Raw genomic sequence first — 15713 nt, forward strand, 5'->3', positions numbered from 1 at the left:
TAAATGTATTGTAATAGAATTTTTTACAAAATATTCCAAAATCATTCTAAGCCTTGTCAACTTGAAGTAGTAATAAAATTATTTTGAAATTCTTTAAGTTTTTTTCATGCTTTTGAAGATAATAAAGATATGATACAAAGGTTGTGGTTTAATCCAGATTTGGAAGGTCTCAATGGATATATTTGTATATACAAGTTTTTGAGTGAAATGAAGTTAATATATAATTCTTTTTTAATAAGATTAAAAGTAGGTTTCAGTACTGGTCTAAACTCAACCCTTTATTTATCTCTCAAAGACTTTGGTCTTTAACTATATTTTAAGTCTCAGGCAGTGATGTAATGTATTAATCCCATTTATGGTGCATAAATGGGGTTCATTTTATGATTTTGTCAAAAGATAATAATTATTTTAATTATTATTCTTGGCTGTAATATTGTATCACAAAACAAAACTTAAATACAAGTTTTAAATATATTCAATAGAATTATATTTCAGTAATTTTTTTTTCTTTTGGTTCAGGAATATTTGGGTTGTTTGTACTGTTCTGGTTGAAGTTGAACATGTTTAGTACTCTCAAATATCTCTCTGGCTTTGGAGTATTTACTTATCTTTCTGGACACAGTCTCCTTGCCAGAATATCTTCTTCAAAGAAATAGTGGTAAGTAAATATTATAATTACCTAAACATTAACATTTAGATGCAAATGTTGCTAAAATTTTATTGATGATAAATGTTGCACTGTATTTTTAACATTGTTTTAGTTAAGGGTGCTGACTCTTTAAAAATTACAGCTGTGAATTAAAGCCTCCAAAAAAGCGATGTGTTTGCCGTTTTATTTATCTAATTGTTATTTTATATTGTACTTTATAAGTAGCCTTATAGTTCTAGTTACTCTGGTTATTTTTCATTTAGATAGTTTTTGTAGATTACTTCTTAATATATTTAAAACCATTGTTTCGTTCGAATCTTGCAGCCATTGTTTTCGTAAGAGAGTGGTAGGAAATTCAAATTTTTAATTGTGGTAACTAAGTAGCTCTAAGATAAAGTTATATAGCACAATATGCATCACTGCATTTAGGATTCTATTAGATTGTGTAGTATAGATAATTAATTCAGTTTATTGATCTTATTAATTTTAAATATCATGCCCTAGACTAGAGCAGCAAAGCAACAGGCACAAAGTGGTAGGAGTGCTGTGACTCAGCTGAGGGGGGTGATTCTCCAATGCATTACAGCCTAAAAAATTGTGCAACCTGTGAAATGTTTGCCAAACTCTCTGGAACAGAACATGATCTAGCCAAGGAGGATGTCTTTGTGTGTGCTAGGTGCAGAGTCTAGAAATTAGGCGTCAACTCAGCATTCTGATTGCCATCTATGAGAGCTTGAGGTGTCAAGTAGATGCTTTAAGAAATTAATATAAGGGGCCCATCAGACTCTCAGCTCGGCAACTCAACACCAGAGCTCACTCTTGTGCATCAGGCAACACAGCGGCAATCTCCAAGGTAGAATGCACTGGTCCCACAGGTGTTAGTTACTGTTGGTGACTCTATTTTCAGGGAGACAGGTAATATACTATATAAAAAAGGATAGGTGGAATAGGGCCAGGTTATGTCTGCCAGGTGTAAAAGTTGAAGTTGTGGAGCAGATATCATCTTTTAAGGGCACAAAGGGTAATATTGTTGTACACATTGGCACCAGTGACATTAAGAGTAGGAGATCTGCAGATTTACTTAATAAGTACAGGTCAATGTTGAAAAAAAGTCGTGAATTAGGGTTAAATTTGAAGGTGTCTGCAATTCTGCCCAGACACAATAGGAAGCATTATATAATGAGAGCCTTGTCAATCAATTCAGCCCTGGAGGGATTGTGCAAGTCTCAAGGGGTAGAATTTTTTTCAGCCTGGTCTGTGCTTGTTAACAGGCGAGACTGCCTCTAAAGGGTTGGGATACACTTAAAGAGAAAGGGTGCACTAGTGTTTGCTAATGCTATCGAAGCAGCATTAGGTGGGTCGGAAAACTGCTAGCTTGGAGGGGGATTCATAGACTAAAAGGTTAAAAGTAGCTGCAGGCAGGGATGAAGGTGATTCTTGCACTACTTCTATTAGAATGAGCAGCAGCCTGGAAGAGGTGCCGGAGGTTTCAGGAACTGATGGCAGTCATCATGAAACAAATAAAAAAAATGGCTATGTTAGGGTGAATAACAATAGGTGCATGTACAATAATGCTAGAAGTATAGTAAATAAATTTGGCGAATTTGAAGTGCTGGTCAAGACATTAAATGGCAATATTGTTGGGATATCAGAAACATGGTGTCACACAGATATTAAGAATGCAGAATTGGAATTTCAGGAGTACAATGTGTACAGAAAGGATAGAAAGGGAGGAGGGGGTTATACTGTTAATTAAGAAAAACAGAAAATCTAAGGAAGTGCATCCAGCTGACATAGATGGACAGTGCAATGTTGAGTCAGTTTGGTGTTGACATAAGCCCTGGGAAAGCAAAAATAAGAGGAGTGTGTTATAGGCCTAATGACTCTAATTTATACAACAAAAAACTGTACAGAGAAATAGTGGGCTCGTAAATCAGAATGCCTTATAATGGGGGATTTTAACTTCCCAGATAGTGACTGGAACTTGTGGATTGGTCACTTGCACACTAGCAAGACTTTTGTTGATTTATTGGATGATTGTTTTCTTCAGCATCATGTTCGATAGGCAACCAGAGAGGGTAATACTCTTGATCTGGTTATCAGCAGTGATTATTCGTGTATTAAGAATTTGCAGTAAAGGAACCACTAAGTGGCAGTGATCACTGTATACTGATGTGGGATTTACTTAAAGATATAATTAACATCAGGGGTAAAGGGAAGGGTTTTTTCTTCCGTAAAGGTGTCTACAGTGGTCTCAGAGAGTTTTTAAATTCTGTACAGTGGGACCAACTGATGATGTTGCCAACAGCAAATTGTAAGTGGGAAGAATGCAAGGAATTAATCGTGGAAACTACTAGACTTTTCATACTGAATAAGAAATGTTGTTCAAGGTTTAGACCTAATTGGTTGTCAGATGAACTAATGAGGCTCGTGGCAGAGAAGAAAAATGCATGGGATGCATATAAATTATCAGGTGACACAGAAGCCTATGGCAGATATAAGCTGGTCTGTAATCAAATCACAAAAGAGATTAGGCAAGCGGAGGCAGATTACGAGAAATCTTTGGCAAAGGATGCTAAGAAAAACAGCAAGGATTTCTTTACTTATGTAAACTCTAAAAGCAAGGGGATGAATCAGATTGGTCCACTTGATATCAATGGTTTGACTGCTGATTATCCTGCCCAGATAGCTAACAACCTGAATGAGTATTTTGCCTCTACATTCACACGTGAGGAGCCATTAAGGGAGGAAAATACCAGAAGTTTATCAAACTGTAACAGGGTGCTTAATGATTTTGTAATAAATGAGAGCAAAGTGGAGGAGAAATTGTTGAAGTTAAACATAAGAAAGGCACCTGGGAGTGTATGGGATCCTTCCAGTTATATTAAAGGAGGCAACAAAGAAACTAAGCAAACCCTTAGCCATAATTATGAGAGCATCTTTGGACTCGTGGGAAGTCCCCACTGACTCGAGATGTGCAAATGTATCCCCAATTCACAAAGGGGGATTGAAGGGTGACATGAGTAGTAGTAGTAGTTAAAGATGCATTGCATCTTTAACCAGTGATTCCATTGATCATCTAGACAAGATTGCAGCAATAATTCTGACACTGCGTGGGTTAAGGGAAAGTGTTGTCTGACAAATTTGATTGGATAATATGATGTGGTTACAAAGGAACTGGATGCAAAAAATAATTTTGATATAATATACTTGGATTTCAGGAAAGCTTTCAATGCTGTTGCGCATGGATGACTACTGTACAAATTGGAGCAGAATGGTATTAAGGGTAAATTGCTACAATGCATAAAAGGGTGGTTGAGTGGGAGAAGACCAGAGAGTTGTAATCAATGGACGCTGCTCTTTGTGAACTGACGTTATTAGTGGAGTCCCAGAGGGTTCAGTATTGGGCCCATTGTTGATTTGTATATTTATCAATGATATTGATAAAGGCTTGGTGTCGAAGTTTGCAGGTGATACAAAGGTCGGCAAGGTTGTTAATGACAGTATGGCAGTGTGCTACTGCAACAGGTTCTAGAAAAATTTGGGCAGATGGGCTGAGAAGTGGCAACTAAAGTTTAACATTGACAGATGCAAACATAAAAAAGTACTGCGTACTGGTAGAAGTAAGTTACCCAGAGGAACGTACTGTGTGGCACTACACTTAGGGTGGTACAAAATGAAAAAGACCTGGGAGTAACCTATCAACGGGGTGATACTACACTCATGGTAGTGGAAAATGAAAAGGACCTAGGAGTAATTGTGCAGTCGGATATGAAGTTTTCTGAGCAATGCAGACAGGCTGCCAGAGCAGGTCATGGGGTTTTGTTCAATGATATACAGGAATTTTGCTAGCAGGGAAAAGGAGGTGATTATCCCTTTGTATAAGGCAATGAGGCCACGCCTTGAATACTGCATACAGGTCTGGAGGCCTCATTTTAGCAAGGACATAGGTTTGCTTGAGTGTGTACAGAGAAGTGCTACAAGATTGGTGAGTGGAATGAAGGGGCCTCTTACCAAGGGAAGCTAAAGTTATGTAAATTGCAGTGGCTGTAGACTAGGCACCTGTGAAGTGATCTGATTGAACTGTATAAGCCTTGAATGGGTTGAGTACACTGAATTGTGGTTGGATTCTTCCACTTGCTCAGATTATGAACCTAAGGGGGCATAAATTCAAATTGAGGAAAGACAGTTGTAGAATAGATGTGTGGAAATTTGCCTTTAGCCAGTGGGTGGTTAATTGCTGGAACAAACTTCCATCTGTCGTGAAAGTTGATAGCTTAAATAAATTCAAGGAGGAACTGTACAAACGTTTAGTGGAAATGGTTGTGTGAAATTTTTTTTTTTTGGCTGATGCTACATAAGCTGATTCGCATGCTTTCTTGCATCACATGCCTCTCTTACTATTTTTAATGTTATTACTGCAGTTACAACTTTCCTTCAATGTCATTGTAGATTAAGGTTCCAAGATTATCCTATCTTTTGCTACTTCTTGTTGGCTAATAGATGTGGAATCCTTACTCACGGTATTATGGTTTTTCAAATCTTTAAAAATAGAAAAATAACTCTTTTCCGTTTATATTATTTACTTGAATCTGTGGTGACTTGTTCACCTTAAAATCATGACCATCCTGTTTCGAGTTAAAGTAATAGAGGCATGTGATGCAAGAAAGCAAATTTCCACATATCTATTCTACAACTGTCTTTCCTCAATTTGATTTTATGTCCCCTTAGGTTTGTAATCTGAGCAAGTGGAAGAATCCCATCAGAATTCAGTGTGCTCGACCCAGTCAAGGCCTTGTACACCTCAATCAGATCACCTCTCAGGTTCCTAGTTCGTTCCACTCACCAATCTTGTTGCCCTTCTCTGTACACGCTCAAGCAAATCTACATCCTGAGATGAGGCCTCCAGACCTGTACACAGTACTCAGGGCATGGCCTGACCATTTCTTTTTATAAAGGGATAATCACCTCCTTTTCCCTGCTAGCAAAATTCCTGTATATTGTTGACAAAAACGCCATGACCTGCTCTAGCACCCTGTCTACATTGCTCAGAAAACTTCAGAGTTTTTGCTTTTCCTCACGAACAGGATATCTTGCAAGAATGCTGGTTTAATAATACAATATGTCCTTAAAGTCCTTATGAGCTTTATAGCTTAAACTTTATTTGTTTCCATTTAAAGACAAATGGTTGAAGCAGAGTTACAGTCGAAGAAGGGATGAACTGGATATGTGGCTTAGTGAATGATAAACTGAGATCTGGAAGGCCAGTCATAAGCATGAAATGACTTAAACGAATCTTAAAGTGCCTTAGCTATTTTCAGAGAATTTTCAAGTGTTTGTTTACTAAGTTATTTCTTTTCTGCTCTTCTCGATAAAGAAGTAAGCTTTTCAAAAAAAAAGGAAAGATACCTTTCTTCTTCCTGTATATAGAACAAACCTACATAACACGCTAACCACTAATCTCTTCTCGCTTGGTCACTGGTGGCACTGCTCCTGCCTCCACGTGGCAGGGCTGGTAACCTGGGGTAAAAGTTATCCTCCAGGGCTAAAAGGAGCAACCGTGGATTGCAACCACTACCCAGCACTTGAGTCCAGACACTGAAGTCATGACATGAATGAAACCGAATGTGATGCATCCCAATCTAAGAGACTATGCAAAAATTAGAATCGACAGGAATATCCAACATTCCTCATATTACTTTCTCTTTCATCCAAGCCTATGAGTGCTCTTTCACCTTTTCTAATTCAGAAATGTTTAGAAAGTGTGGCTGTTTCACCGAAAATGGTGAAAAGACAATCTGGAGATCTACTATTGAAACAGCTAAACATCAGCATTCTCAGGCTCTACTGAAATTGTCAACTTTTGGCGAAATATCTGTACAGGTCACCCCTCATGCTACATTAAATAGTCCAAACAAGTAATAGCAGAGAGGGATCTGATGGATGTCACTGAAGATGAGATAGTAGAAGAATTACAAGAGCAAAAAGTCGTTCAAGCTAAATGAATAATGTTCAAAAAAGATGGTGAACTTGTTCCCACTAGGAACATTATTCTAACATTTAGTAAAAAGGTAAACTGACCACTGCAGGATGAAAGCCTCCTCAGCAATTAATGCTGAGGGAAATGGACCATAATCTGCCATGCTGGTCTAGTGCGGGTTGGCAGATCGACCATATTTAGCAGTCAGGGGCTTGAACTCTGGTCTACTCAAAGAGCGTGTGCTACTGCACTCACGCTCCTGACCACTCGGCTACGGAGTACACCAACCTTACCATCGTGTGTGAAAGCTGGATGACTTAACTACTGAGTACATTCCTACATTCCCAATCCAATCAGATGTTTCAAGTGTCAAAAATTTGGACACTCACAAACAGTATGTCGAGGGGACGCCATCTGCCCGAACTGCGGCTCCAAAGCCCATTCACAAACAGACTGCACTGCAGAATTGCCACAATGCCCAAATTGTAAGGGCCAGCAACCAGCGTATTCAAAAGCAGTGAACTCTGGAGGGCAGGAAAAAATATCCAAAAATACAAAGTCGAACAAAAAGGTCACCTACCAAGGAGCTAGAAAGCAAGTTATGCTCAACATGCCAAAAGTTACCTATGCTGCAGCAACCAAAAAATATCAGTCAACTGGTACACAAACAGCAGTCACAGTATCCCCATCCATTTCAATTACTGATTGGGCTCAATCAGTGCTTTCATCCCCACAACCACCATCTACAGAACAATGTAAAGTAACTTGCACTAGCAATACTCTGCTAACAGTCCCACCAACTGCAACTGATACTATGTGCCAGAAATTGCAAAATCGAAAGCATCAGCATCAAACACTGCAGACCAACCATGCTCAGGAAATATGGATATTGATTCTGGTATCCTGCAAGAAGAGGCCATTTTAGATTTACACACAGAAGACGACATGGACATTGGGCGCCCTGCCTTCCAGAAAAAAGAAAGGATGAAACTAGATCGATTCAAACAGGCTGGATACAAAAAAACAGACAAGAACCATCTACAACCTCTAAAACTAAATAATGCAGAACATTATACAATGAAACTGTAGAGGTCTACGAAGCAATATTTTTGATATTTATAATATAATCAAACAGCATAGTCCAGTTATCATCTGTCTGCAAGAAACCAATGTAACTCCACAGATGACTCCAGTGATTAAAAATTATAGTATCTACCAACAAGACAGAAGCAGTACTAACTCAACAAGAGGAGGCGTAGCCATACTTGTTGACAACAAGGTTCCTACAAAACAGATCCCTCTGCAGACCACATTATAGGCTGTAGTGGTATATATTGTTTTGAGTTTTATGCTAACCTTAGTCTCTGTGTACCTCTCCCCAAACAAAGAATTTACTGTAAAAGAGCTGGAGGATCTTGTAAAGCAGCTTCCATCACCCTTCATTCTGCTAGGAGATTTCAATGGGCACCATCTTATGTGGGGATTTCCCAAGATAGACAAATGAGGAAAACTCATTGAAACAGTTCTAGAAAACCAGAATCTCACATTATTAAATACTGGTGCTAACACTTATATTCACTTTCCCATGGGAGTATCTACTGCCGTAGACCTATCAATATGTTCTCCAAAACTGTTCCCAATTATTCAGTGGTTAGTTTTAAGTGATCATTATCCAATCATTTGCAAATTGCAAACAAATAGAACCTCACATATAGCCAGCCACATAAAATGGAAATTTACCAAGGCAGATTGGAACAAGTTCACCAATGCAATTTCCTTTGATGATCAAGTCATCAAAATCCAGCCTATAGGTGATGTTACTGACCACATTACTACACAGATAATAACAGCTGCAATATTCTCTATACCCAAAACCAGAGTTGGTTCTCATAGAATTGTTCTCCAATGTCTGGTGGAATGATGCATGCCGTGATGCCAAAAAAGAACAGAATAAAGCATGAAATCTATTTTGCAAGAACCCAACAACTGACAACCTGATAAATTTTAAGAAACCTAAAGCTAAGTCACGTTACATGCAGAAAAAAGATTCTTGGATCTGGTTTGCTTCCACCATTAATAAAAATACAGAGAACAGAAAAATCTGGAACAAAATCAAAAAGCTGAATGGTAAATATCACCGGGAATCAACACCTATTATAAGTTGGAAGAGTAAAGATTTCTCCTCTCCAATAGAAATTGCAAATGCTCTAGCAGAATCCTTTTCTGAAATCTCTGCCACATCTATATATGAGTCAACCTCTAAACAGATAAAAGCCAATGCAGAAAAGTATAAGCTGACCTTCTATACGACGGCATCTCTTCCCTATAATCGACCTTTTACATTACTCGAACTAGAGAGCTCCTTAAATAGATCAGCTAATAGTTCTTTGGGGTCTGATGGGATACACTATATATATATCATGCTCAAACACCTAAAGAAGAAAGCTTTGAAGGCTACTACCCTCTTTCTTGGTGCCACTCAATAATCCTAGCCTTTGCTAAACCTGGAAAGGAACAATCAAATCCACAAAACTATCAGCCAATATCTCTTAGTAGTTGCCCTGGTAAGACATTAGAAAAAATGATTCACGCTCGATTAGTGTGGTACCTATCTTGCTCATTCGATAATGAACGGGAACCAGTACGGCTTTAGAAAAAATCGGTCAACTCTAGATCTTATGATCAATGCAGAATCTAATATACGGAATGCTTTTATCCATAAAAAAACATGTTGTCATGGTGTGCCTGGATATAGAGAAAGCCTTTGATACCACCTGCTGCTACGGCATTCTTCAAAATCTGTATGCCAGAAGACAACATGGTCAGTTATACTAATCATACAGACCTTTCTACAAAACAGAACCTTTCAAGTGCATTACTGCAAATCTATCCTGCAAATTTGTCCAAGAAGAAGGGGTCCCACAAGGATCAGTTCTTAGTGTGATGCTGTTCAGTTAAGCTAAACAATGGAACAGAGAACATTCCAGTTAATGTTGACACCTATCTATATGCAGATGACCTTACAATATCCTGCCACTCACAAAATATGCACTCAATCAAGCATCAATTGCAGCTCTTGATAAATAAAATACAATCATGGGCATCCCACAATGGCTATCACCTCTCTGCAAAAAAAAAAAAAAAAACTGCTGTCCACTTTTGCAAAAAGCATCAGCTCCATCCAGATCCTGAACTAAGGTTAGGAATCCAACAAATACCACGTAGTAACAATATCCGGTTCTTGGGACTAGTACTCGACACTAAACTTACTTTTCAGGTTCAGCATATAAGGGAATTACGGATGCAGTGCATGAAAAAGATGAATATCCTCAAAGTTATCTCTTCCATTGCATGAGGAGCCGATGGCTTCACAATTCTGCACCTATATTGAACCTTAATAAGATCTCCCCTAGATTGTGGAGCTCCAGTTTATGATTCTGCATGTAAGACAGCTTTGGCTTGGCTCAATCCAGTCCAACAGTGCTCTCAGAATTGTCTCTGCAGCTTTTAAGACATCCCAGTACAAAGTTTGCATATAGATGCCAATAAGTCTCCACTAAATCTTAGGAAAAAAGTATTGTTTCTTAGCTATGCAGTCAAATTACATAGCCTCCCTTCTCACCCCATCTGGAAATATCTCTTTGAACCTCAGTGGGAAAACATACAGAAACAAACCCAATGAAAATAAACCTGCAGGTATCCAGCTACAAGAGTTAACAGAAGACTGGGGCATCTGTCTTGGAAATATATCTCAAGCTGCAGATGCAGTACAAGCACCACAAGCAATGTATGTACCTCTTTGTGGTAACTATTTTCTTCAGTGTGGAAAACACTCCCTATCGAACCACAATCTTAGACAGTTACATGCAGCTCACGCATTGGCCAATGCTCACAGTCTCCAAATATATACAGATGGCTCCAAAACTGATATATCCGTGGGAGCTGGAGTAATCAGTCCTACAACCACTGTTTCTGTCCAGTTACCACTTGAATGCAGTGTTTTTACTGCTGAACTGTATGTAATCAAAATGGCTTTAAATGCCCTTAACGATCCTCTAAACACCCAGATCATAATATACACAGACTCTCTTTAAGTGGTGTGAATGCCCTACAAAGAGGTTGTGCCTGCAAAAATCGGCCATACACATCTAACACACCTATTTTTACTGCTAGGTGAAGATCCTCCACTTTGCTCGCATCATAGTTCCACACTTACCGTGAAGCATATTATCATCTTGTGTGCACATTACCATTCAGCTAGAATTGCATGTTTCAGATCGCTACTAAATTCACAAAAACCACTGCAACTAAGACATATACTTGGAGATGATGCCAATTTATCAGAATTGTTTATTTATCTAAAAATGATAAATGTATGCAACCACTTCTAGACCCATCTCTAATGTGTTGATGAACACTCGAAAGTAACAGGCACAATTTGGCCATAGCAGCCCTTGCACCAATAAATCCCGCTACAACAACAGCAAAATTTCACAAAGTTATATATAAAAAAAAAAAGAGCCTAGTGGACAGGTGTCATCTAACTATACCATACAGTAAATTAAAATTTATGCTTTAAAATACTGTTTATGGTTTTTGTTCTGTCATGTGTAATAAAATGTTAATACTTGTTAAAAGTGATCATAGGGAATTTAATCATACCCTATGATCACTTAGATATTTTATTAGATATTTTAAATATTAATTAGTTAATTAGATATTTTAAATATCTAATTAACATGTTTGCTGCATGCAACACACAAATGTAACACATTTCTATTATTCTTAACTGGTCAGTATACAAGTAGTGTAGAAATAAAGGCACATGAAATGAACTGCTTAATTCTGTCAGCACACTTATTGAACTCTGGACTATTAACATCTATGTATCAACTTGATAAAATTGAGGTTTGTTATGATTCACGGCTCAGCACAAAAGTTAGTGTTTGTTTTCAGCTCTGAATTGCAGAGTTATTTCTCAACAAATTTAAAAATTATAGCACATTAAATGCAATCTCTCAAATATAGGTGGCAGCAAACGTAATTGCCTTAATTGAGTAATCTGAATACAGGAATTGACTGCATCCCAAGGCTTCCATGGAATCCTAGTAGTTCTTAGAACTGCGATGAAGGTTTTCCTTCCATGTCATTGGAAATTAAAGATGCAAGGTTATCCTACCCTTTGCTACTCTCAGTGAGTAAAGGGTGTGGAAGCCCTTGCTCACAATTTTGAGAATAGTCACAAGTAGTTCTTTCAGGGTACCTTTACTTATATATTGATGCTTCACTGCACAAACATTTTAAAATGAGAAAGCAGTTTAAGCCTTTACACAATACAGTAAAACTTTGTTGATTCGAGGGACAAAATATGTCCAGTTGGATTTAAATGAGTTTGAAATATCTGTAAAGATAAGAATGTTAGTAAATCCTCATTAATTCTGTATTGCTTATTGAAATGCAATACATTTTGAAGTCACTCCAATGATATAGAGTTTGGTTTGGATTTTTATACTGATTGTTCAAAATACATCTACAATGAAATCCAAAATCTGAATTGAATTGAGTTATGCAACTTTTTGATTACTTTGAATTAATTTGAAAAGGCAGCTTAAATGCTACAGGCAAAGACCATCAAAACAAAAATTTGATAGGCTGTTGAATATAGTATTGTTATGAAGTACATAGTTGTCAGATTTATGACAGAAACTGTTTTTTTTTTTTTTTTTAACTTGATTTGAATCTTTCTGAGTCTCTCAGTTAATACTAGAGATAGTACCACACTTCCCATCTTTTTGCAAAAAAAAAAAAAATAGTAAAATTGCATTAAAATGGGAATTTAGAAAATTGTGAATTTTTTCATAATTTTGTTAAAATTCTTTAACTAAATTATGAAAAAATTCACATGGCTGTGGTAAATTTTGAAGTGATCTGAATGCAGGAATTGACTGCATCCCAATGCTTCCATGGAATCCTAGTAGTTCATAGAACTGTGATGAAGGTTTTCCTTCCATGTCATTGGAAATTAAAAATGCAAGGTTATCCTACCCTTTGCTACTCTCAGTGGGTAAAGGGTGTGGAAGCCCTTGCTCACAATTTTGAGAATAGTCACAAGTAGTTCTTTCAAGGTACCTTTACTTAGATATTGATGCTTCACTGCACAAACACCTTAACAAAGTCACTGCCATTTCCCCAACCAGTGATATAGGGTTTTGTACAGATTGTGTTATGCAACTTTTTGATTAGTTTGAATTAATTCAAAAAGGCAGCTTTAAATACTACAAGCAAAGACCATCAAAACAAATATTTGATAGGCTGTTGAATATAGTATTGTTATAAAGTACATAGTTGCCAGATTTATGACAGAGAATCTACTTTCCCACACTGTAATACTAGAGTTATTACCATAGTTTCCACCTTTTTTTACACAAAATAGTAAAACTGCTTTAAAATGGCAATTTAAGAAATTGTGCCTTTTTTTTTTTTCTCAATTTTTTTAAAGAATATGGCTGTGGTGAGCTTAATTATTTTTAGATGATATGGTTGTTGCTGTTAATGTGTTGAGAGTAATTGAGTGATCTGAATACAGGAATTGACTGCATCCCAAGGCTTCTATGGAATCCTAGTAGTTCTTAGAACTGCGATGAAGGTTTTCCTTCCATGTCATTGGAAATTAAAGATGCAAGGTTATCCTACCCTTTGCTACTCTCAGTGAGTAAAGGGTGTGGAAGCCCTTGCTCACAATTTTGAGAATAGTCACAAGTAGTTCTTTCAGGGTACCTTTATTTATATATTGATGCTTCACTGCACAAACATTTTAAAATGAGAAAGCAGTTTAAGCCTTTACACAATACAGTAAAACTTTGTTGATTCGAGGGACAAAATATGTCCAGTTGGATTTAAATGAGTTTGAAATATCTGTAAAGATAAGAATGTTAGTAAATCCTCATTAATTCTGTATTGGTTATTGAAATGCAATATATTTTGAAGTCACTACCATTTCTCCAATGATATAGAGTTTGGTTTGGATTTTTATACTGATTGTTCAAAATACATCTACAATGAAATCCAGAATTGAATTTGAGTTATGCAACTTTTTGATTACTTTGAATTAATTCGAAAAGGCAGCTTAAATACTACAGGCAAAGACCATCAAAACAAAAATTTGATAGGCTGTTGAATGTAGTATTGTTATAAAGTATATAGTTGCCAGCTTTCCAGATTTATGACAGAAACTGTTTTTTTTTTTGTTTTTTTTTTAACTCGATTTGAACATTTCTGAGTCTCTCAATTAATACTAGAGATAGTAACACGCTTCCCATCTTTTTGCAAAAAAAAAAAAAAAAAAAGTAAAACTGCATTAAAATGGGAATTTAGGAAATCGTGAATTTTTCATAATTTTGTTACAATTCTTTAACTAAATTATGAAAAAATTCACATGGCTGTGGTAAACTTTGAAGTGATCTGAATGCAGGAATTGACTGCATCCCAATGCTTCCATGGAATCCTAGTAGTTCTTAGAACTGTGATGAAGGTTTTCCTTCCATGTCATTGGAAATTAAAGATGCAAGGTTATCCTACCCTTTGCTACTCTCAGTGGGTAAAGGGTGTGGAAGCCCTTGCTCACAATTTTGAGAATAGTCACAAGTAGTTCTTTCAAGGTACCTTTACTTAGATATTGATGCTTCACTGCACAAACACCTTAACAAAGTCACTGCCATTTCCCCAACCAGTGATATAGGGTTTTGTACAGATTGTGTTCAAAATACATCTACAATGAAATTCAAAACCTGAATTGAATTGTGTTATGCAACTTTTTGATTAGTTTGAATTAATTCAAAAAGGCAGCTTTAAATACTACAAGCAAAGATCATCAAAACAAATATTTGATAGGCTGTTGAATATAGTATTGTTATAAATTACGTAGTTGCCAGATTTATGACAGAGAATCTACTTTCCCACACTGTAATACTAGAGTTATTACCATAGTTTCCACCTTTTTTACACAAAATAGTAAAACTGCTTTAAAATGGCAATTTAAGAAATTGTGCCTTTTTTTCCCTCAATTTTTTTAAAGAATATGGCTGTGGTGAGCTTAATTATTTTTAGATGATATGGTTGTTGTTGTTAATGTGTTGAGAGTAATTGAGTGATCTGAATACAGGAATTGACTGCATCCCAAGGCTTCCATGGAATCCTAGTAGTTCTTAGAACTGCGATGAAGGTTTTCCTTCCATGTCATTGGAAATTAAAGATGCAAGGTTATCCTACCCTTTGCTACTCTCAGTGGGTAAAGGGTGTGGAAGCCCTTGCTCACAATTTTGAGAATAGTCACAAGTAGTTCTTTCAAGGTACCTTTACTTAGATATTGATGCTTCACTGCACAAACACCTTAACAAAGTCACTGCCATTTCCCCAACCAGTGATATAGGGTTTTGTACAGATTGTGTTCAAAATACATCTACAATGAAATTCAAAACCTGAATTGAATTGTGTTATGCAACTTTTTGATTAGTTTGAATTAATTCAAAAAGGCAGCTTTAAATACTACAAGCAAAGATCATCAAAACAAATATTTTATAGGCTGTTGAATATAGTATTGTTATAAAGTACGTAGTTGCCAGATTTATGACAGAGAATCTACTTTCCCACACTGTAATACTAGAGTTATTACCATAGTTTCCACCTTTTTTACACAAAATAGTAAAACTGCTTTAAAATGGCAATTTAAGAAATTGTGCCTTTTTTTCCCTCAATTTTTTTAAAGAATATGGCTGTGGTGAGCTTAATTATTTTTAGATGATATGGTTGTTGTTGTTAATGTGTTGAGAGTAATTGAGTGATCTGAATACAGGAATTGACTGCATCCCAAGGCTTCCATGGAATCCTAGTAGTTCTTAGAACTGCGATGAAGGTTTTCCTTCCATGTCATTGGAAATTAAAGATGCAAGGTTATCCTACCCTTTGCTACTCTCAGTGAGTAAAGGGTGTGGAAGCCCTTGCTCACAATTTTGAGAATAGTCACAAGTAGTTCTTTCAGGGTACCTTTACTTATATATTGATGCTTCACTGCACAATCATTTTAAA

General features: G+C 36.7%; 1 protein-coding gene across 1 annotated transcript in view; it reads left to right on the forward strand.

Annotated features, from left to right (window-relative positions):
* The window catches only part of OstDelta (oligosaccharide transferase delta subunit), a 279105-nt gene that overhangs the window by 240773 nt on the left and 22619 nt on the right, over positions 1 to 15713 (forward strand). Inside the window, exon 17 of the mRNA XM_090384636.1 lies at positions 520 to 658. Within this exon, the coding sequence (XP_090240762.1) occupies positions 520 to 656 (137 nt within the window). The 3' untranslated portion in view covers positions 657 to 658. The remainder of the gene's footprint in view (positions 1 to 519; positions 659 to 15713) is intronic.

Source organism: Mastigoproctus giganteus, chromosome 11, assembly GCF_048544385.1.
Source record: "Mastigoproctus giganteus isolate SK-2022 chromosome 11, ASM4854438v1, whole genome shotgun sequence".
Lineage (NCBI taxonomy): Eukaryota > Metazoa > Arthropoda > Arachnida > Uropygi > Thelyphonidae > Mastigoproctus > Mastigoproctus giganteus.